Genomic DNA, 24944 nt, shown 5'->3' with positions numbered 1-24944 from the left:
ACAGCTTATATTAATTCATGCACAATTAAGACTTTGTTTCCTGTGTTCACAGTTACTACTTTTCTATACTGCATTATCACTCCAGAATTCTCCATTTAATGTCACAGTAAGCCTTACTTCTTATTTTATATATCCTGTTTTCCTTATGCTAAGAACATCTTTACTCCCACATACTTACACTAACAATTAAAAAAAAAAACAGTAGAACACATTTTACTTACTGGTAAATTCTCTAATAAAATTCCAAGCACTGCTTTAAAAGTAAACTCTCTCTATGCCAATAAGTACTCCTTATTCTTAAGACATGGCAAAGTCACTTTTCCTGAAAACATCAATATGCTGCAAAATGAATGTTAAGAGTAGGAATGACCAACCAAAATACATATTTTATAATAGCCACAATCTATATCAACTTTAAGTGCACTTTTGTGCTTGTATATTGTGGCTATTGTTATTGGATTAACTAAAGCTTTTCTGAATTTACAGAATATCTGAAATTATATCTAATCTAATTTCCAAATGCCAGCCTCCCTGTTTAACTGAATGGAATTCATCACAAAACTAGAACAATACATTTTTTTCTGTATTTTCTCAACACAGTATACAGCGCTATTTGTTTTTTGCTAGAGCAATTAATAATGTGAAAATACAGTGATGAATTTAATATACGAGACTATTTGCTTCATCTAGGTTTTCTGAAGGAAAAAATTTGCAGAATTATATAGACTACATGAGACTGAATATAAAATGAGAAACATGGAAGTATCTATAACAGAAAAAAAAATGATGTCTAGGAATACAACAGACTGAAAAAAAAAAAAACTGGAAAAAAAAAGTAATCCATGAAGTTTAAAATAGCCTGAGATTAAGAAATGTCACAGTGCTTGAAATCCCTGAGGGCAGAGACACAGAAGGCATTTTACAAATATGAATTATTAAGGATAGACAATTTCTACTTCCTTCTGGAACGGATCACAAAAATAAAATATATTAAAGTGGAACAAGTTCTTTTTAAATGCTCCAGTACACTGTATCTTAGTTCAACAGTTATAATACAAAGGCCTCTTATGTTCTGTTAAGTGCATCAACCAGGCAGAAAGAGAACACCACCTCTGAAGTGTAGCCACTGGCAGAGAATTGACAGCTGTCCTTCAAATAACAATAATGCACCTCTGTCGTACCTCAGCTGGCCACTCCACCTCCGAGTATACCATACCTGCAACACTTCACAGCCCTGAACAGAATGTCAAGTGCCTGTCCATTTGCACTAACAATACTGTAAAACTGTAACTTCAAACATGAATAGTGAACTTTAATCTAGAACAGTCCATTGAGGCAACAAGCCTGACTGAAATATTTTTTTCAAAATGTTTATACTGCTTTCATGGCATTAACATATTTTTAATGTTTTCCTGATTTAGCAAACCTGATGCCATTTTACTAGATCCTCATTTCAATTATGTTATAAAATCAAAACTCACATTTCCTTTTAATTTACAAAAGAAATGTATTCATAAACACAGCCACAAACATAAGAATTTTTGATATGTAACTTCATGATGCATAACAGTTAGAAGGAGATTTTAAAATGTGATGTATTCTTAAGCAGAAAAGCCAGAGAAGGGCATAATCATGTGCACTCAGATCATTATTGCATCTGTTACTCCCTTTTACAACACAGGCCGGTCTAGTCCTGAGAATAACCAAAATCTTTCCATCAAGTCCATCCACTCAGACCTAACAGCCATTTACTTCAGCAGTGTCAGAATTCCAAACTCAAGATAATAAAACCAAAATGGTGAGTGACTTACCCCATTTAAAGGAAATGTTTTCCATCCTAACTCTCCAAGGACAGCTGTAGTATCAAGCAGCACAACTGAAAATGGAAAAAGAAATGGTATGTTTGTGGTATTGCTTGGATTAGAGATATACAAGACAGTAAAGTATAAACTACTATGAACTGAACTAGTTACATCAGCCAGGTACATCTGCTTAAAGCTATTAAAGCAATGAAAGCATAGAACCATAGAATGGCCTGGGTTGGAAGGGACCTCAAGGATCATCAAGCTTCAACCCCCCTGTGGCATGCAGAGCCACCAACCTCCATATCTAATACTAGACCAGGCTGCCCAGGGCCTCATCCAACCTGGCCTTGAACACCTCCAAGGATGGTGCATCCACAACTTCTCTGAGCAGCCTGTTCCAGCACCTTACCACTCTCTCTGTAAAGAACTTCCCCATGATATCCAATCTAAATCTTCCCTCCCTCAATTTAAAACCATTTCTCCTTGTCCTGCCATTATCTACCCTTGTAAAGAAGCAACTCCCCTCCTGTTTGTAGGCTCCATTAAGGTACTGGAAGGCTTCATTGAGGTCACCCTACAGCCTTCTCTTCTCCAGGCTGAACAAGCCCAGTTCCTTCAGCCTGTCTTCATAGGGAAGGTACTTCAGGTCTCTGATCATCTCTGTGGCCCTCCTCTGGACCCTCTCTAACAGCTCTCTGTCTTTCTTGTATTGGGGGACCCAGACCTGGACACAGTACTCCAGATCTCCAGACTCATCAGGGCAGAGTAGAGAGGGACAATCACCTCCCTGTCCATGCTGGCCACCCCTCTTCTGATGGAGCCCAGGATACCATTTGCTTTCCAAGTTGCAAGAGCACACTGCTGGCTCAGGTTAAGTTTTTCATCCACTAAGACCCCCAGATCCTTCTCTGCAAAGCTGCTCTCAAGGACTGCTCCTCCCACTCTGTATATATGCCTGGGATTCCTCCTGCCCAAGTGCATCATTGGAGTAGGAATAAAAACACAGTCAAAACATTTAAGCTTTTGAGGCTTACATCTCATTATTAAATGTCTCAGAAGATATAGCTCTACAAAAACTAAACCTTTTGCAGAAATCATTGCTAAATTTACAATACACTACCAATGATGCTTCATCATTAAAAGGCTTCTGAATATGCATGCATGATTTTGCAAACCTTGCCTTGAAATCTAGAAATTCTGTATGTGAACTTAAGCATTAAAACCAAGAATAAAAAGAAAAACAAGAGTTTCAAAAGAAAGGTGTTTGAAAAAAAAAAAGCCTTTCATAAGCTTTCATAAGCTTTCAAGAAGTAAATGGAAGTTATACAATACACAAATTGTACAATTCTGAACACAGAAAGACAAACAACTTTAGAGTTGGTATTTTAGCTGGAATATCACAATGCAGAAAGCTGTTACAATTATTTTGTACAGCTTCTGCAATATTTATTTTTTTAATATATTACCGGATGTGCATTATTGTATATTGCAAAATATTTCTACACTATTTTAATATGTTAAATTACATTAGCATCATCTTTTCTCTTCTTTTCACTATTAATGTAAAAATTATACAGGATACAGATCATAGCAATAAAGAAGCTGACTGTAAACTAAATATTTAGTACATGAGATTTCATACCTACAGGTACTACTGCCCTCTAATGGAATTGTTTAATCTGACCTAATTTAATTTTTAGAATGTAAATTACAATTTAATATAAAATTAAGTATTACATAGTGCAGTTGATTTTAATTGTCAAGTTACTATGTTTTGAAAGCTCGGTTCCTTCTCATAGCTCACAAATTCCCATTCTCCTTCTGATAGCTAAATGATGGAGAAAAATTAAGCTATCATTTCATAGAATCACGGAATCACAGAAAGTATTGGGTTGGAGGGAGATCTTAAAGATCATCGCATTTCAATCTCCCTGCCAAGGGCAAGGTTGACAGCAACTAGATCAGGCTGCCCAGGAGGATCCCATCCAACGAAGCCTTGAGTGCCTCCAGGGATGGGGCATCCACAACCCTGCTGGGCAGCCTGTGACAGTGCCTCACTATGCTTTTCCTAACATTTGGCCTAAACCTCCCCTCTTTTAGTTTAAAGCCATTCCCCCTTGTCCTATCACTATCGGATCGTGTAAAAAGTTGGGTTCCCTCCTGCTTATAAGCTCCCCTCAAGTACTGGAAGGCCACAACGAGGTCTCCCCAGAGCCTTCTCCAACCTAAACAAGCCAACACTCTCAGCCTTCCTTTGTAGGATAGGTGCCCCTAGCATTTTGATCATCGTATTAGTTTGATACCACTTTGCATACATTTGGGGGTTTTACAATGTTGCACAGTATCTTCCACCTCTTATCTGTGCATTGATGTTTGGACAGTAAAATCTACAGCTGTACATATATACAGTCATATATAGATAGATAATGTATGTCTATAAAACACATCATTGGTAGACATCAGGTCATCACTTTTTTGCCTTATGGAAAAGACACGCTGGCATGCAAACTACTAGGACATATCAGCTGATTAGAGGGAACCTCGCCCAAAATGTTCCTTAGTCTTCTATACTGGTGGCAATTACAGTTTTTATATATTTGACTGTACGTTGACTTTTAACCTCATACTCAAACAGTCTTACCGGCAAATTTACCGCCAGGTAACAAACTCAAAATTATCCAATTAAATGTTTAATCATTAATCTAAAAAAACTAATGACATTTAAAAAAAAATATTCCACAAAGAGGATGATGATTTTACTCACCATTTCTTCACTGTTTCACCAGTTTACAAATCTTTATTAATAATTCAAAAGTAAATTCAACCTTTTATTTCACATGCCCCATTTTATTTCCAAAAATGGAATCACTATCCCCTCGAGACCACTGCTGCCTTCTCATTACTTACAAAGCTGTGATTTACAGCTGTTATAGTATTTTCTGTTTGCATCAGGCTCCCAAACTCCTCTTGTTCAAGAGTCAGAAAAGCCTCTTCCTATTTGATCTGCGAAGCATCAGTTTCCTCTGTCACCCCTCCAGTAATAATGTACCAAGGATCTGTCACCTCTAGAAAACTTAAAGTCAGAAGGTTTAGACGTATCTTTTCATTAAGAAGAGCAAACGCTCCGTTGAATTCTGAGAACAATTCAGTTCATCTTAGTACTTAGTACTTTTTTTCTTCTCTCCATCTCTCCTCCTTAACTCTCAAGCAAACCAAATTTATATGGGTTATTTATAAACTTGTTTCTCAGCTGAGATTATGTCTTGCTACATATCAAGTACTACTATTATATTTTAATTTTTTAATACACAATTAAATAAATAATCAAATAAAAAACTATATTTTACTGCTAAACCTGTGGACTTGCAGACAGAAACTGACTTTTGATATTAACAATGTCAAAGTTTAACATGTTGGTTTGCTTTTATGATTTTTGTGGCAGCAGAGCTATGACTTAATAAACATCATCAATTCAGAGCTAATAATTCAAATGAACAAAGATCTAAATGGGAAGGAAAAAAAATCATTTCTTCAGTGAATGTTGAATTTATTAATTTATTGCCTGAATTAATTAAGTACTACCCAAAAGCTCAAAGCTATACAGTAAAAAAATTAAAAACTAAGAGTGAGTTCATCAACAGTATGCTACATTTAAATTTAAGTGCAGTCTAATAATATTTTGTGTATATATTTACAAAATAATCCCCATCAAAAAACTGAGTTTTGTTTATATACAACTTTTGAAACATTTTACCTGATTAGCATATTTATGGTTACATATGTTCACATATAGCCACTGAATCTGCTACAACCTCAAACTGGAGAATTCAAACAACTACTAACCAGAATTAGAACAGTAGCATTTTCAAAGTCAGAAATGAAAATCATAAAAATTAAAGGACTTTGCAATAGTACTTCTATCAAAAAACATAGTGTAATTACCAATCAAAAATGTGCAAATAATGGCAGATCTAGTAAACAGAAAATTTATGGTAATGGAATACAAATCCCTGTAAAGCAGCGAAATCAACAGAAGGAGCTATACAAATGAGGACATGGATAAAGTAATAAAGTTCTCACACACTTCAGTGATTTTGAGATATCTACACGATAGACTTCAGCGTGGGACAGAGATACCCAAGCTAGCTTTAAATGAGGTAATTAAGAATCAGTATATCCCCAGCAGTACAGACCTAATGGCAGACAAATTTGCACTGCCAAGAAACTTCCAACTAACAGCTCCTTGGCAGAAAATTTACTCTGCCGAAAAGGTTCCAGACTAAGAGAAATGTTCACATATATATACATCTGAGTTAAATACAGGAATGAACACTTCTCTGGCTTTAGAATAGTGTCTGTTTCTAAGGAACATAAAATTCAAACTCAGAGAGACTACAGACAGTAGGTACTACGTGTGATGATTAAAATGAACAAACTCCCTAGAAAGCTGTATTTATTGACCCATGTCCCTACACTTTCATGTTTATTCTCCTTTCTCTGCCATAAAATGTCCCATTCCTCGTAAATGAGACTTCATGCAAAGGGGTCATTCTGGAGAAGCCATTAGCTGCTACCATAAGTGAAGCACATACCTGGAGCTACTAAAGTTAATATTTATGAAAAAGCTATAAATAAATTGCTTGCAGCAAAAGCATGTTATTGTCATTTCTGACACCAACCTCCACCTGTGGGAGTCCAGTCTTTGAGGGACAAAGACTATAAGACTTGCAGGGTGATCAAGACTGAAAGAGTTCTGCTATTACAAAGGAATGCCACAATTCAAAATGAAGAACCATTACAAATCTATTTGGATGAAAAGAAGTAAGATTTTGCAGTTGCATGCCACTCCTTAATAACCAAGCCAGGACTGATGTCATTTGGACAACAGTAATACACAGATTTAAATATATTTCTATAAACCTATTGCTAACTTCATACTTCATAATTTAAAAGTGTTTGGCTTTGTTTTCCACTATATTCTTTAATAGATATTACACAATTATAACTCATTATGCCACATCAAGCTCCATTTTCCTTTTTTTTTTTTTTTTAACATATCTTACACTGCTATTATTAGACTTCACAATTGAAATTAATCTTTTTAGAGGTTTTGCCAAGTCCTGAGGGAACTGGTTTATTTAAAATCATGATGAACATAGCTCTGAGGACTGGCAGTGTGGAATTTTAATTTTGATTGTGCTCTGAAGATGAACTCTGCAATTGGTACAACCAAGGAAAAAGTCTTCCAGACATTTCTTTTCTCCTTTCTTTACAGAGCTCCAGACAGTCTGACCTAACAGTTTTAAAAGCATAAAGGATTTCAGCCAAACTAGTTCATGGGTTCATTGCCTGACATCAGAATAGGCCATCAGATCACCTAGACTGACCTCCCACTCATTTTAGACTAATGCATCTCTCACTGTTAATCTTTACTAGGCTCAGTGGCCATGCATGTTGTAACAACTTGCTTGGCCTGGCAGCACACTCATCCCACCTATCATTTGCTTGGTGGGGTGGCCAATGCCAGGTTCACAGATATAGGATGTCTCCACCAGGCACAAATAGCAGATGGAAAGTTTCACTACCTTCTAGAAGGGCAGTCATGACTGCTTATGTCCTGAGATAGGCAAATCTGGCACTTTTTTTTTTTTTATTCTGTAAACTTACTTATCTATTGTAATCAATTTCCATTTATAAGATGAACACTCTGAGCTCCTCAAGTCTCTCACTTCCAGCCCAATACACTTGCAACAGCTCTTTTCTGAAGTGACAGCATTTTCTTTTTCCCAGTTTTTATGGCCTTTCTTCCATTTTTTTGAGAGAAATATCACCTGAGCTGTTCTGAAATCATTCCTTCTAACAGTACTCATTAAGATAAAGAACCTTCCCAATTTTAACAACCTGTTTATATATCTCTGCTCGTATCAGACCACTTTTTACTGCAGCACAGCACTAATAGGCAGTTATTAATCTATCAAGGTCACTGTCCTTTATTGAATCATTCCTTTTTCACTATTATTCTTCAGTTTGGTTTGCATTTTTCTTCTTGAATCCGTTTGTTTCTATTAAAGCAAGTCTTACTTTTAAGGACTGACAGCAGTGTTGTGTGACTGAGATAAATAAACAGGTTTACAGCAATGAAAAATATAAACTAATCCTTCCAACTCTTCAACATTTGTAAGATTTTTGTAAGGAAGTTCTGTGTCAGATTTTCAGTGCCTGACTTCAAGACATATGGAGATAAATCGCCAAGAGAGTGCAGGAAAGCACCAGGAACAATGAGAGCTCTAGAAAGTCTGAGCTCTGGAAGGCTCTAACTTCACTGGACTCATGCAGCTTGTAGGTTAAAACTAGAGGGTCTTCCCAATCATGATCCCCCAGAGTATCAGAGTCAGTTTAAGCCAAATAGAATGATCTAATCTCTTTACTAATAGACAGTAAGGAAGAAAGGATTTAAATTACAGTAAAGAGAGTTTTATGTTAGACATTAGGAAAATCCTTACTACCTCTACAGTTGTAAAGAATAGAGATAGTTGAGACTAATTGGAAAGTTGAGGAATCTCCAGGATAGAAAGCATTTAAGACGGTTAAACATTGCTTTCTACATAAACTCACACTGCCTTAGGGCAGAGGGAAAAAGCTGAATGACTTCTCAAATCCTCTCCAGCACTGATTTTTATAAAAATCTAGTTTCCTGGTTAATGGAGCTTCTCTTTTCTTTTCAAACTTGTACTCTAACACATACGCTCTTCCAATATTCTTAAATTCCCTTTGTCCCTAAACTCATTAAATTTACCATTAGTTGCCCAGAGATCCCCTCAGCCAATTCTTCCAGGAGTTTTGGAAGAGAATTTTCTATGCTAGGTGGTGGGGAATGCTTGGAATTTTCTCATATTATGTGAAGAAAATGCTAATTTCTAAATTTCTAAATTCTGAGCACCTTATTTTCTTCATTTCTTTCCAAATATAGTTCAATACCACTCAAACAATATTTTTTAATCACAATAGAGGAATTCTATTTATCTTTGAGACATGAGCTTTTACCTAACATAATTTCTTTTATTTTAAATTTCCTTCTAATTTATCCTTTTAAGTTTCCTCTTTAAGTTACTTTCTAATGGATATTTACTTATATTTGTACACTTTTTTTCCCTATTAATTGTTAGAAGAGTTTTTATTTCTATTTTCTGTTTTCATGCTACCTCTAAAGTAGACTGAGCTGTTATCCAAAACTGGCCTTTTTTAAATTTACCAGTGATTTCACAATCAGAAATTTTAGAAATTAATTTCCACTTTGACCCTTTTCTTTTTCATATTTACATGTATGCACACAACACACAGAATTCTCCTCTAATGAATGAAAACAAGTCAGTATAATTTTTCATGAACAAAAACCAACACCTCTTTAACGATAATTCACCTTTCCACCCCAGTAAGTTATTAGACTGGGTCCAATATTTCTTTACATTAGACAACTGTTCTTTAACTTGGTGGCATTTTACGCCTAGTTACATGAAGTCTCCAGTGAGCGTCTTAAAAAACAAATTCCCTCACAGCACCATTTTTCTTTCCATATATTCCATGCAGACGTTTAAGGAATAATTGTTTTCTAAATTGATTCAGTTATCTGTTTCAGTGTCACTGTTCCCTGCTATTACCTGAATACATGTAATTTCAAACCCCGTGGCTCTGAGCTAACAACATTAAAACAAAGAGTAGTAGTAGTTCTTTTGCCCAAAATCCTACTACCTACCTTTTTTATTCATCCATATTGCCATGAGAGAACTGCATTACCTAGCAAGATCATTCTTAATGAACTTAAAATGCATTCCCTTTGTTAAATAATGCTATGTTTTTCTACACTTTCACAGGACTCCTGCTACTTCAGAGCCAAAATAATTAGCTTTTCTGTACCTTACATGCAAACATGCATATACTCTCAAGGCTGTTCCATCTCTCACCAGAATGTAAGCACACATTTTTCATACCAAAAGCTTCAGTTTTACTTTCTCCTTTTTCACACTGCCTTTCTTCCATTCATCATGATCTTTTTTTCAATGTTGTATTCTAATTAGTTTGCCAGTCATTACAGACCCCTCACTAACGTAACTGCTCTGAAAGTAATGCCTCCTAAGGCACAATAACACCAATATTTAATAGAGCAAATTCTCAGCTACAAACACTGTTTTTCAACATAGTTGCCACTATTAGCAATGCATTTCTGCCAGTGATGAACAAGAGCCTGCATGCTTTGCTTGTAAAAACCTGCACTAGCAAAGGTGATCCACTGTTTTTGCCACTGCTGAAATGCACCACCCACTACCTCACTGTGCTCAAATCCACTGATTGGTCTCCAGAAACATTCATCTAGCATTGATGAATGTCAATGGATGCCATTTTTTCCACATGGAAGAATTCAGTTTTACCCTTTTACTTCATATGCACTTCCATGTCAGATGCCATTCTGTCAGACTGCCCCTCTGCTGCCATCTGTCACACGGCAACAAAATGTAACAGAATACTGGTGGGAAGTTTCAGCCTTTATTGCCATAGCACCAACATCCACCTCTGATGTTGCGGGCCAAAAGAATAAAATAGGAGGCATTACTTTCAGAGAAGCCCTTGTACATCAGTGTAAGGTCACTGGATTAAGTGCTAAATAGAAAAAGCAAGATGAAGCTCTGATTTAGCCTCATTCTGTGCTTTTTTGGGTGGAAAATGGTGCTGAATTTGGATTATGGATTGTAGATTTTTATATGACAGTGCAATATAAATAAGCAAGATAAATAAACCAAATTCTTTACTTCATTCCTGATACGTAAAATTGCAAGATACCATGCTGAGAGATGTAATTTATGTAATTTTTTTAAAATGAAAGAGTGTCTTGTACCTACTGAGAGAACTGATGGAGGCAGAGGCAATTGATTCCGGCTGTATCTTCAGTACTATTATTCTACATACTGTCAAACCCCTGAAGCTACTGAAATGGAAGCAGCAACTAACCTTGGAATGACACAGTATTTCATTTGAACAATTAAGTGGATGAGACATATTTAAGATGAAAGCTGATTATTATAACTCATTGTATGTAATTTTTGTAAACCTATGTGTTCCCTTCTGTTTACAACTCACTTGCCAAATACTTATTTTTTCAACTCCATATGCTTTTCAGTATTCAGAGAAATAAGCCACTTCTTTCACAAACCATGCAGATTCTTCTGTTTATTATCCATGCTATGTAACTAATCTCTGATTGCATCATCACATTACTTTACAAGAATACAACACAGACATAACGCATGATTATATTTGGAAAGGGGAGCTGTAAGAACATCCACACAACTTTTGTTCAACTGTGTGAACAATAATGCAATTTTACAAGTATTTCCAAATAACAACTTATGGAGACGTAATGGGATGTAAAAAATCTTCTGAATTAGTCTGGATGAGTCTGAATGAATAAAGTTCATTCAGAGCTAAAATCTTGACATTCAAAATTCTACAAGTATGACTAATTCATTTAATGAATTCTACAGCACCAACTAATTTAGATATTTTTCTTTTACCACTGTCTTATTTGACTTTTTAAATGTTCCATTTCATGTCAATATTTTCTTTACCTGGAAATGACTGCAGAAATTTTGATGGATAGTTGGAAAAGCATACCCTTTGTAGAAAGCCCTTGGCTCTCATATTTGGGGAACAACAGACATCGGTCCTCATGTGTTATTTGAATAGAAATACTATAATGAGAACATATTGTCAGCTTGCTGCCTATTACATTTACTGTGGACTATTTTTAGTATTTCAACACCTGCCTTTCTGACAGCAAGACAGTGGATTTTTAAAAAGTGGTAAGTCTGTGTCTACATGCTGCCAAGGTTTACGCTAAATTTAAGGTATAAAATACCCAAAACCAAACATTTTTAATTTTAACAATAGCATCTTACTTCCTTCCTAATGCCACTTTGTTGTAAAATAAACAATTGTAATACTTCAAATACTTATCAGAATGCTTTGATAAGCAATTGCGATTTATAATTTATAACCTGTATGCAGCACATTGAACACACCTATATCTCACCATACCTCTTCTTAAAAGGAGACAATTAATGATTGCATTTTATTTATGCTTTTATTTTAGGATCAAGAAATATTTTAAATGCTGGACAAATTTAAAAAAATGGTTTATAAAGTTGGAGTTAAGACCCTGTAAGATAAAAACTGAAATAGATGGAATTATTTTCAAGAAACAAGAATGCTTACACTCAAACCAAATAATAATACAATTTTATGTTATCTTTTTCCATCATTTTTGTAGTCTGTTTTACATATAATTAAAATTATGTAGAATATTTCTCAAATGCTTAAGTTAACAAACAAACAAACAAACAAACAAACAAACAAAAGCCTAGAAACAACAGATTCATTCTGAATATTAGTCCATTATGCCTAATTGCTTTTGTTTAAATAAGGGTTGTTTCTGCTGAGACGTCATATAACAGGTAGAGTTCATTCCTGAAGTAGCCTCAGTCCAATTAAAATAGAGAATATTTCACCATTTACATTTACAGTTATTTGACTCAAGGAAAGGTATGAAATCTATGTAGCAGCTCTCTACAAAGCATCTTGTGAGACTTCTCTGACATACAAAAAGGAATAATCAGGAAAATGAAGGAAAGAGAAATGATCTTTCCTTCTGTTTAGCAACAGATTTCTCAGGAGCCCCTCTGCACAATGACCTAGAGCAGGAGCACCTTGCTGTACTGTTTAACTAGAGACTGTATCACCTCTATGCTGATGCAACAGTCAAGAAGCAAGCAACTACAAAATGTATCTGTTGTGCTGAAACACACAACAATTTCTGCACTGAATTTTTTCTGGGATAATAGCTATAATCCCAAATTATTCAAAGTTATATCTTAACAACATATTTTACTACTTCACAAGTTGTTTTGTCCTAAGATATTGTCTGTTTTCAGGTCTAACATGCATTGTTGCTTCCCCAAACTGAGTCCTGTCCATAAGTACAAGAAAAAAAATATTACTGAGGTAAAGAGAAAGCATATTCATGTTTAGAAAAAGGGATTTTACCTCAGAAACAGATAAACCCCTGACTTTTCCTCAGGTAACAGTGAAATGAGGACCAAATAGGTAATATCCTACCTCTTCTAGACTACAATACAGATTTTCCCAAGAGCACTGTGTCAAAGTGATTTCAAAGTGATTTAGTTGAACACTGCAGTGCCTAACAGGGGAATAAGCCAGGAGGAGGTTTTCAAATCCATAGCTCAGCCAGAAGAAACTAATTTCTACATGTGTAATGCAACAGAAGAGATTGGGTGCTGCATTGTCAGCCCCGCAGGACAGGCAGCAAAAACAGAACTGAAGAAGTTTTGGGTGGTAGAAATCTTTACATGGGAAAAAAAAGTCTTCAGATTCCAGGGAAATTGTCTGATCTTAACCACTAAGCTTTTATTTCTAAGGCAGTTCTTCTCAGTGGGGATTCCTGTTAAAATGAAGTGAGATAAATTAATATGTTTTGCAGACTCAGAAAATAACATCAGAGTTGGTTTATGTCACAGATCTGTACTATTTTCCTAAGCTTTTGATTTTATGGGTGAGATGCAAGGAAGTCAAGGACCAGCCCTGATAAAAACAGGACACATATAATTATGATAACAACCCATGCCCTATGTAGTAATTTTCATTCTGACTTGAAAAAGCTAGTTGATATGCAATTCACCGTCATGTTCATGTCAACAGTAGATTACTGGGCAGATTTTTCTAAATGAACATGAATACCTGACAGTTTTATCAGCTACATTTATTAACCTGAGTGTATCTTCATTAGGGAAATTAGAAACAAGTGAAATTCAGACAAATGGATTTCTCTCTCCTTGTAGTGGCAAAGTACCCATGACTTGTGTGCTGAAGTCAATCCTATTAGACTGAGACTTTGTTTGTGGAGTCGTGACACTAGGCTTAATGTTCTCCAATTTACTGTTAGCCTTTTTTTGTTCTGCATTCTTACAAGCACTTGCTTTTATATCTTTCACTATACTAATGATTCTTGAGTGATGGAAAAAAAAAAGTTACATGGCAACAATCCATTAGTGAAAAAAACAGACAAAAGATTTTGGAAAAGTATAGCCATGCATAATTGTCACTCAGGCTAATTATGAAGTTAGTATTTTCATAGTTATTGTTCCCATACTCTACATTTCTTGGGATTTCCCCCTTTAAGCAGTGTAGAAACTTCTCACAGGAGATCATGGGGATAATCAAACCCAGCTTATTCACCTGCTTCTTCCTACACTGCACTAACTCAAATACCCAGCCCCTCTAATAGTAAAGTAAAAACCAGTATTGCACAGGTTCCCCTCGCCCCATGCAAAACTGGAAAGATTGACACAGAGGTACTTTCAAGGAGATGACCTGTCTTTTCAAGTAGAACGAGAATCAGAACCAACACAGACCTCTTCCTTTTAAATAGAGATGGTTGCAGAAGAACAGCTGATGAAGTGACAGATAGGGACTGGGAAGATAAATGGCCGCAGCTTACTCAAATAGTTACTTACTAACCATGGTGAAAAATTAGCTGTTTATACTCTGAGGAACAAAAGAGGCAGATGTTAGAAGAGGTACAAAGGCAGAAACAACTAAAGAGAGCTCATGCTTGACTCACAGCATTGCCCCATGAAGAAGTTTTTGTGCATCTCTAACTCAAGTACTGAGGCAAGGGCCCAGTTCAGGCCTTTTGGCAGGGCCCTTGGAGGTGCATATTCCCACACATGCAGCAAGGACCACAGAACATGCTGCTCCCAACACAACTGAGAGTAGTAACAAGGAGGCTGAAGCTCTAACCTGTGGACAAATCAGATGTGGAAAGAGAAGCTGTGAAGCATGAAAACAAGCATTTCTTCTGTGGCCAAGAGATGTAGAACTGGCCTCAGGTGAAAGAGTGGAGGCATAGATCTGCCTTCTAAAGCCAAGGGTCTTTACTACCCTGGTTTCTACTACTTACGTAGTTCAGCACAACTTCTTAAGTGTAGGCTGTTAAATAAGATTTACCTACATGTAGTCAGCATTTTTGTGTCACAAATAGGGGTCATTCCTATTCTGCAGACAGAAAAGTTATGATACAGAAAGCAAAGACCTCATATAGCCCATAAATGGCAGATCTCTGAGGTACTTAAGACAACCAAATGGGGTACTTGGGGACATGGGTTAGTGGTAGACTTGGCAATGTTGGTTAACAGTTGGACTTGATGATGTTAGTAGCCTTTTCCAACATAAATGATTCTATGATTCCATTTGTTTCAGTACTTGAGTACCTTCTTTTGCAAGCGAACAATGTTTGCATGAAGAGGTAGTGACAGTGGAAAAGTACATGTGCCCATGTGGGGTTTAATCCCCATTAATTTCATTGTTGCAATTTGAATTACCAACACAAATTCATTCACAAGTTATATAAACAAACCTCCAGACAAGACAGGATATTATAATAATCCAGTGCAAGTATACAACAATACCACAAGCATGATGAATACACTCAGATATAATGACAAGCTCCCTGACCTAAGAAAACAAGAGACATACAAAGGATAGGGAAGGGCTATCATGTCTATATTTGTATTTTTTCTTCTTGTTATAAGTGATGTAGTTAGTAATGGTTTTAACTGTCAGCAGACAAGGCAAGTCATCAGTAGAGACACCAGCTCTGGGAATATCAAAGCAGAAGCACTCATGACTTTCAAAGCTGTCAGTGATCTCAAGTAAAACAACAAAATTGCCTCCCCTGATTTCTGAGTAGCATCTCATTTGCTTAGGAAGTCACCCACTTTGAAAGTGAAAGGTTTAATACAGTTGGCCTTTTGGTTGTACTGCATAATACATACAGAAAAAGAGTCTAGAAGTTTAGAGCTATGAAAAATACCATCCACAAAGGAACTCAAAAGGCAACTTGGAAAACATTAAGTTAATGTTTGGCTATATTGAGTAGTCTCTTTTAATGCAGAGCCTCAAAAATATATGAAAGTAAATAAAACTTATTTGAAAGAAGAGTTGTGAGTTGTTCTACTCATGACAAATATTCCCAGAGATATCCCTGGCTTAAATTCATGATGATAAAATCTTTCTTCTCTCCTTTGATTAAATATCCACACAGCCAGTCAGTGTAATGTTTTTCAGCTTTGTAATTCTCTCTTTCACTGAATCAGTCTGTCACTTTTTCCACTAGCTCTTCATTTATAATTTATGGTGTCAAGCACCAAGCTTTCACAGCATGAACATTTTACAGGTGCTAGGTCAGGCTGTCAAACTAAAGCACATGCTAATAATTGCTAGCTTTGAAAGTCTTGGTCTCTTTACTTACAGTGGAACATCAGTATGAAGGCTCAATTGTTTTTACAAAATAATCAGGTTTGCAATACTTCTAATGCTATCAACAAATAAATATACAACATCCTGTCATTTACTTGACAGGAAATAAGTTTCAACTATCTAACCAAAAATCAAATTGCTTTAAAAGATTGCACAGCATGGAAGTGTTCATCTCTACTACAGTCAGACTTCAACCTTTGAGTGATATACTTTTAATGCACATACATAGATATTAAGATTTCAAAGATAACTGAAGAGCATAAAACAGATCTGAGAATGCCATCATTCATGCAGTAAGCTTTTATGCCTGACCTGTTGAATAAGTGGTTTCATATTCAACAGTATATAGTTACAACCTTCTACTTCTTTTGTGACTATATGATCTTCAAAATGGAGAAATTAAATGTTTGTTTTCTTTTTTCTTTCTGATTTCACATGAAGAATAAGAAGTAAAGAGACTTTTTCCACATTACTTTAGGAATTCTTTTGAATTTTCTGGAGTGCAAAAAATGAATTGAAGATAACACAGGGAATATTTTTCAGTATGTCTTTTCCTAGTCCATCGCTCTTAGAACTTAAGCAGCTGCAGAAAAAAAAAAGGGTTATAACCTAACATTGTAATAGTTTTATAAAAATAATTAAAGCAAACAAATCAACTGCTAAAACAGTGTAAAGTAAAACCAGTCATTTTGGTTTTACTTTATGGTTTAAAACAGTCTGTTTTGTAACAAGAGGTAGTCATGTGTAACACACATGAACGTGGAAAGAATTTGTGAGACTTCCAGTGACCTGAAATGAACACATCTGGGGCACGATGATTTGGCAGGTACAGCATAGCACTGCTGCTGCTGGAAATTCAGTAGCATTCTTCAGCTGACTTAGTTCAAAGCACTGCTTTGAAGGGCTGCTTGAGACTTAAGTGCCTGTTAGATATCCCAAGGATAGAAGGGAATGTCATTGAAGATAGTTGGAGTGCTGCCAGGGGACTTTGAAGGCAATGCCAAATATAGACTATATAATACTACACCCATAGTTACTTCAGAATGCGGGAACCTTTATATTTGAATGAGTATCACAAAGGTAAAGTTTGAAATATGTTTCATGCCATTTTTCTTTAAAAGATTTTTTCCTTCTCTTTTGCTATTCTGTCTGAAATGTTTGAACCTAGAAAATGAGAGAAGGGTACAAATAGCATCATGACTGTGGAGATGCATTACTCGTAAAGGAAAAATATGAAACTATTTCTAAAATCTTCTTTGCTCACAAATGAAGACTAAAATGTAGTGAAAGTGCTCCCAGCTTATTTGGGAGGGATAGCCACTATATCTATGTATCCAGTATGTTTATCTATGATCTAGTGTGAACTGACTGACTGGCAGAGCTCGGAGGGTTGTGATCATTTGTGCAGAGTCTAGTTGGAGGCCTGTATTTAGCAGTGTTCCCCAGGGATCAGTATTGAGTCCAGTCTTCTTCAGTATCTTCATCAGTGATCTGGATGAAGGGATAGAGTCCACCCTCAGCAAGTTTGCTGATGATAGAAAGCTGGGAAGTGTGGCTGACACACCTGCAGGCTGTGCTGCCATTCAGCAAGACTTGGACAGACTGGAGAGTTGGGAGGAGAGGAACCTGATGAACTTCAATGAGAAAGAGTGCAGGCTGCTGCACCTAGGAAGGAATAACCATATGCACTAGTACAGGCTGGGGATGACCTGCTGGAGAGGAGCTCTGCAGAGAAGGACCTGCATGTCCTGGTGGACAACAGACTGGCCATGAACCAGCAGCATGCCCTTGTGGCCAAGAAGTCCAATGGTATCCTGGGGTGCATTAAAAGAGTGTGATCAGCAGGTCAACAGAGCTGATCCTTCCCCTCTGCTCTGCCCTGGAGAGGCCACAACTGGAGTACTGTGTCATTCTAGGCTTCACAGTTCAAAAAGACAGGGAACTTCCAGAGAGAGACCAGCAGAGAGTCACAAAGATGACTGAGGGCATGGAACACCTCCCATATGAAGAAAGACTAAGAGACCTGGGACTCTTCACTCTGGAGAAGAGAAGACTGAGGGGGGATCTCATCAGTTTATAAATACGTAAAGTGTGGGAGTAAAGTTGATGGGGCCAGACTCCTTTCAGTGGCATGCAGCAACAGGACAAGGGGTAACAGACAGAAATTGGAACACAAGAAGTTCCATACAAACATGAGAAAGAACTTCTCTACTGAGAGAATGACAGAGCACTGGCACAGTGCTTCCTCTTTTCCCAGAGAGGATGTGGAATCACTTTCTCTGGAGATATTCAAGATGCATCTTCATGCCTGCCTGTGCAACTTCCTGTAGGGAAGCTGCTTTAGCAAGAGCGGTGGACTTGATCATGTCCAAAAATCCCTTCTGACCCCTACAATTCTGTGATTCTATGAAATATTTTTTACCAACACAACAAAGACCCAGGCCTGACAAATTACTAATGTCCCTGAACTTCTTCCCAATAAAGTTCTTTATACATAAACACTTTGAAAAACACATGAAGAATGCACTTTATGGTACTCCTTTAGGAAACCCTTCTGCTCTTGCAAACCCAATATCTAAATATGCAGTTTCATAGAAATTTTCTTTATTCACCTTTGTCTGAAGATTTTACCATATATAATTAAAACACCATGAAAACTTGCATGGAAGATCATCAACACAGCATTTTAAGTTTTACTAATGAAGCCTTCCAAAACTGCATGTTTTACTAATCTAGTTTTCTATAAAAGAAATGCACTACAGTATGGTTACATGCTTGTTTGAAAGTCACAAAAAAGAGTGACAGAAAAAGAATGAACCAGTATGATTCTGCCACCTAGGCCCAGATTTAATGTAACTTTCTGGGTGTTATACAAGTCTTACAGAGCAGATGATTCAATTATTCTTCCTTGCCCACAAAGGTCCCTGATTTTTAAGGTTCTCTACTTGTATAGTCAGTCAAAGTCTAATTGGAACTCCAGCGGATTTGGAAGTAAAGCTGGAGAAATGGAGTGTAGTGTCATCCGCAAAGGATGCAAATAGAAAACTAGCTAGGAGGAACAAGTACTGAGGAAAGACAAAAAACAGTTGTCTGTGGAAGACAAAACCACAAACTCTAAATACTGAAGGTGAGTTTGTGAAGGACAGGTACTTTTACCCAAAGGCACAGTGAGCAAATTTGACTGAATCTCCTGAGTGACTACTGTAAGAACCGCAGTTTGATGAAAGTGATCAAGGCCCAAAAGATTAATGATGTCTACAAAGCAGAGAACGGATTGAGTGGGTGGACTAGAGCAGTAAGAAAATGAATTCTCCAGGAGCATGTATGTATGAATTCTCCAGGAGCAATGTAAACTGATGTGGCTAAAAGAACATACAGTCTTATGGAGTTAGTGATAGAGCTTAAGAAGGTCCAAAGATACACCGAGTTATCTGAGGGAGAAATGGCTAGCCTGAAGGCAAATGTTTCAATGGGAAGACGTGGTAAAAAGGAAAACCAAAAATTAGTTACACTGAGCAGCAAAAAAATAATTAGCAGCAGAACTGAGGTTGTAGGAAAATGTGGATTGGAGACTATCATACAATCAGGAAATGCACTGAAAAGTGCTAATGGATAGCTGGGCTGTGTGGGAAGATGACAAACACTGACTGCATTAAAAGAAACATGCACATTAAGAATAATGTACAAGTTGGAAAGAGGAGGCAGCTAATAGGTTTTGCACTTATTTGCTCTCATTAAAATGACTTGTCATCAGAATTGTATCTAGATTCCAAAATATATCATCAGTAACTGATTTTTCCAAAATTCTAAATCATAGTCTTTCAAAATATGGCAATTTACAGCACATATTAAAACTAAGACAACTAAATTGTCTTCATTTCTATTTCAGACTGTATGATAAATACCTATCTGCAAGAAACAAGCTTTCATTTTCAATAATGATTTGGGTATTTGTGAAGTAAATGTAGTATCCTCAGTAGATTTAACATAGATTAATTTAAGCAGTTGAATCTATGAACTGTTTCTGGCTAAATGTTTTTTGTTACATGTATTTTTTCTCTACATATATTAAAGATGAGTGAGATTATAACAAGAATTAAATAAGGAATGGGATGGAAAGAACTGGTGTTCAAAGGAAGGGTGTTAAGATGACGTTGTGGTTTAACCCCAGCAGGCAGCTCAGCCACACACGCTTCCTTGCTTACTCTCCTCAGCTGAGAGGAATGAGAGCATCAAGAAGGTAAAATTGCAAGTACTCATGGGCTGAGATAAAAAGAGTTTACTAGGTAAAGCAAAAGCCATGTTTATAAGCAGAGCATTTATTTGTTGCTTCCCATGGGCAGGCAGGTGTACAGCCACTCCAAAGAAAGCAAGGCTCAGCATGCACAGCAGTTTCTTGAGAAGACAAAGACCATCACTCCAAACATCTCTCTCTTCCTCATTCTTTATGCATTTGTTGCTGAGCAAATGACACGTAGTGGAGGACATCCCTTTGGCCAATCTGGGTCGCTGTCCGGGCTGCATCCCTTCTCAGCTCCCACTGCACCCCCAGCTCCTGGCTGGCAGGGCAGCACAAGGAGCAGGAGAGCCCTTGCAACAGCTAAGCCTTCAGTGTGTTATCAACACTATTTTCATCAAAAATCCAAAACACAGTATCATACAAGACTCTGTGAAAAAACTTAACCCAGCCAAAACAATGACAGATGAAAAATAAGAATACATTCACAAATCTAGTTTAAAAACAGAAAAAAGATAAAAGGAGATAATACCTACCATTGAACACAGACTTATTACACATATTTCATAAACCTACATTTATCTAAGGCCTTTCTTTTCTTGCAAGAGCTAGCTAACACAGTATCTGAGCAATTTGAAAATACTCTGCAAGTTGCTTTCCCTTGTTCATCTGTTCAAAGTCACTCTCGGACTATGAATATAATGTTATTTTGTGGCAGGTTTTTCTACCCTCGACATGAATGCAACCAATTATTGTTTAACGTTGTTTCCCACCAACAATAATGAATGCCTTGATGAGAATCTCAGTATGCTTTTTTGATTGTCCACAGTCCCTTCATTTCCTGTGCTTGCTCTCAATCAGAACAGGTGATTTAAATCTCATACTTAATTTAAAACAGATGAAGAGGGAATTTAAGATGTTTCATTCATGTAAACGCCAAATTTATAACAATGAACATTATCTTTTATATTGCTGTACAGCTTAATTTATTTCATCTAAGTGCAATAAAGCAGAGTAAGTACTGAGTGATCCTAATAGCCAAGAGGAATCAAATTAGGGAAGGAAAACCTGACATCTGAATTATAATGCATTAAGGTAAAATTACGGCTGAATTCGAGCATAATTTCATTCAATTTGACTTTGAGAATGCGGTATGTTTTCCAGGCTTAATTCAGAATTATACAGAAAGAAAAGTATTTTGAAACTACGAAAGTCACGAAAGATAATTCATGTTTTTATAGCTAAGCTATTATTAAATTACTATTTGTGTGATAACACTGTGTAAATAGTGAATATTCTAGCATATTGTGTACATCTTATTGTATAAATGCCAGAAATAAATCTGTGTTAGGAAAGTGAAACAAGCTGTAAAAGCATTTTAGCTGCTTTAAATAGAGAGCAGAAGAGATGAGGATATGCATAAGAGGCGTGATTTGAGACAGAAAGTATATAACTGTGCCATTTCCATTCAATTTCTCAGAGTCTAGTCATGAGACATATATAATGTTTAAGTAATGTCCTTGGTCAAAGTAGTTTTGATCTAATAGGACTAAATATGCACACATGTGCACGCACAGACACACACATGTTGCTCTGAAAGTAATGTCTACTATTTATTTCCATGGAAACTACAACAGATACAAAGAGCACAATAACACCAATATTTGATAGAGCAAATTCTCAGCTACAAAAGCATTTTTCAACATAGTCACCACCATTAGGTGTGCATTTTCACCAGCAATGAACAAGAGCCTGCATACTGCACTGATAAAGATCTGCACCAGTGGAGATGGCCCGCTGTTTTACATCCACCATTTGGTCTCCAGAAACATTCAGCAGCCATCGATGAATGTCAATGGGTGCAATTTTTTTCCACAAGGAGGAATTCAGTGACACACTTTTGCCTCATACTCACTTCCATGGTTAGATCTCATTGTGTCAGACTGCCTCTCTGCTGCCATCTGTCACACAGCAATAAAATGTAATGGAATACTGGTGAGAAGGTTCATTGTCTACTGCCATACCACCAATTTCTGTCTCTGACATAGTGTGTCAACATAATAAAATAGGAGGCATTACTTTCAGAGCAGCCCTCATATATTTATATGTATATATATATATGAAATTTAGCAGCAAACAGAGAAGATTAAGAACCACACATATTAGCTGGTGACAAGATAAGCAAGGCCCAGTCAAATGACATAGAAACAAAGAAGACAAATTCCACCACAGAAAGTGGTAGGCATTTCCAATAGAAGTACTAGCATTGCATGAAGTACCAGTAAAATCTCACCTACAAGACCACACATGGTTTTGGCCACATTTTTTCAAGAGCAAATGAATTAAAAAGGGAAGAAGAACAGGTAAAGGCAACGGTAACTGTAGCACCAACAAAGGAACAAATAGGCGATATGTACTAGCAAGTGCAGTTTATAAATACATTTTATAAACCCTCCAATGGGGATAATGAGGGACAATCAATTCACTAGACTTAAAATGAAAACTAATCAATTCTTCATACAGAGTCATATGAAGCATTTTCTTGTTATAACAAACCTCCTTTCCAATCCTGCATTCCTGTTACAGACACTCCATGCTGAGTGTAAACAGCGCTAGCACATATCACTAATGCAAATACTATTCTCTCTGTCGAGAACAACAGAAAAACAAAACAAAACAAAAAAACAGCTTTCGATGCCAGCTTTTCTTTCTCTCTTTCTTTTTTTTCTCACCTCCATGAAAATTAAGCCAGTTGCTAAAGGATAAACAGACTTCTAATGTTGATTGCCCTTCCTAACTTCAAAGCTGTTGGCAACTCTTCCTGCCCCACTTCCTTTTGGAACACAGTCATGAGCACTGAAATAATTCTTGAACTTCCTCCATAAAGCTACAACATAGATCTTTCTGAACTACTCCATTTATCTTTAACATAAGTCTACAAAGGACATAACCCACATTATGGACTAATAGTCTGTAAAACTGAGTTTTATGAACTGTAGCAGTTTTGAGCAATAAAAATTGAATCAATGAACTCAAGTTCATGACATTTCTTCCCCATCCAACACTAGAATAAAACCTTTTATTTTCTCTAATAACATACTTTTAAAAACACCTAGAACTTACTTGGAGTCTACAAACCAATAGACTTATATGTGTAATTTTTTTTTCTCCAAAACTAAACCCAAAATTTTGTAAATTGGAGTATTCATGTAAGAGGGAGCCAGAAGAAAGAAGAACTTGACTTTTAATCTTCTCTTCCTCCTTCCCATATTCTTCTCTTCTTCCTTTCCAGAAATGGACTGTTCCATCCCAAAATTTGGGGGAGAAAAAAAAAAAAAAAAAAAAAAAGCCCACTGCTATTTCAGGAGGTTTAGTATTGTTTTATTATTTTACTTTAACAAGTAAACAAATAGTAAATTTAACAAAATCATAGAAGTGTAGGAGTTGGAAGGGACCACTGAAATCCAACCTCTGCTAAATCAGCTTCCCTACAGTAGTTTGCAAGTGAAAATCATCCTTACAACTGCATGAATATGTTTACCTTTGCTCAGAGAACACTACTTCCATTAAGCTCCAATTAAGCACCAACAACAATATTACTTTATTCATGAAATATTTAATATCAAGAGTCTTAAACACTTTCTATAGTTTTCACTTAGTTTAAATCAGATCAAAATCCTTTCAACGTGTTCCATATGGTAGTGACCCTGAAGCTCAAACACTGAAAGCAATTTTTTTCTGAATAACTGTGACATGAGCTTGAACTAGTACCAGGCAGTTCAAAGAATCAGGTTATTTGGGCAATGCACTCACTGAATTTGAAGTAATCATATCTCATTTGGATGTGAGATCCCTGTATATCAGAAAAGAAATAATCACTTAGGTCAAAGAGTCAAGCAGTCACATAGCTAACTGTTAAAATACATTAATGCAAAAAAAAAAAAAAAAGAGAGAAAAAAAACCACAACATTTCTTTGTGCAGCCCTTAACTAAAGTGGGCCCTTAACTGATGATTATTATGAAGAACTTGCCAATAGCAGGACACTTTTATTCTTTTTTAGATTAAGTCCTTTAAAGTATATAGAATCACAGAATCATAAAGTTTGAAAAGAATCACTAAAACTGTCTCATTCAATCATCAACCCATCCCACCATGCCCACTAACCATGTCCCTCAGTGCCACAGCTACATGTTTCCTGAGCACCTCCAGGGATGGTGACTCCATCACTTCCCTGGGCAGCCTGTGCCAATACCTCATCGCCCTTTCTGAGAAGAATTCTTTTCCTAATATTATATGCTACAGTTAAGTAAAAAATTTCCAACCATAAACTGCTTTGGCAGTCCCATCTGATCTGGAGAGGGAGAAAATTCTCATCTTCTCAGGTGGTTGCAATTGCTCTTACTCTGACAATATGAGCAAGACACACAAACTTGTCATCCTGCAGAGAGGTTTCTCATTATACAGCTTATCAGAACACCTCTCTGGACTTCAGTATTAATTTCAACCTTTTTTAGGG

The 24944-nt window shown here is 36.5% G+C and overlaps 1 protein-coding gene across 7 annotated transcripts in view; it reads right to left on the bottom strand.

Moving 5' to 3' along the window:
- Positions 1-24944, bottom strand: part of EPHA6 (EPH receptor A6) — a 498846-nt gene that overhangs the window by 457929 nt on the left and 15973 nt on the right. For all 7 annotated transcript variants that reach the window (XM_015297990.4, XM_015298005.4, XM_015297999.4 and 4 more), the window contains exon 2: positions 1812-1876. In XM_015297990.4, coding sequence (XP_015153476.2) covers positions 1812-1876 — 65 coding nt within the window. The remainder of the gene's footprint in view (positions 1-1811; positions 1877-24944) is intronic.

This window comes from Gallus gallus, chromosome 1, assembly GCF_016699485.2.
Source record: "Gallus gallus isolate bGalGal1 chromosome 1, bGalGal1.mat.broiler.GRCg7b, whole genome shotgun sequence".
Taxonomy (NCBI): Eukaryota; Metazoa; Chordata; class Aves; order Galliformes; family Phasianidae; genus Gallus; species Gallus gallus.
This window is presented reverse-complemented; position numbering and strand designations above follow the sequence as displayed.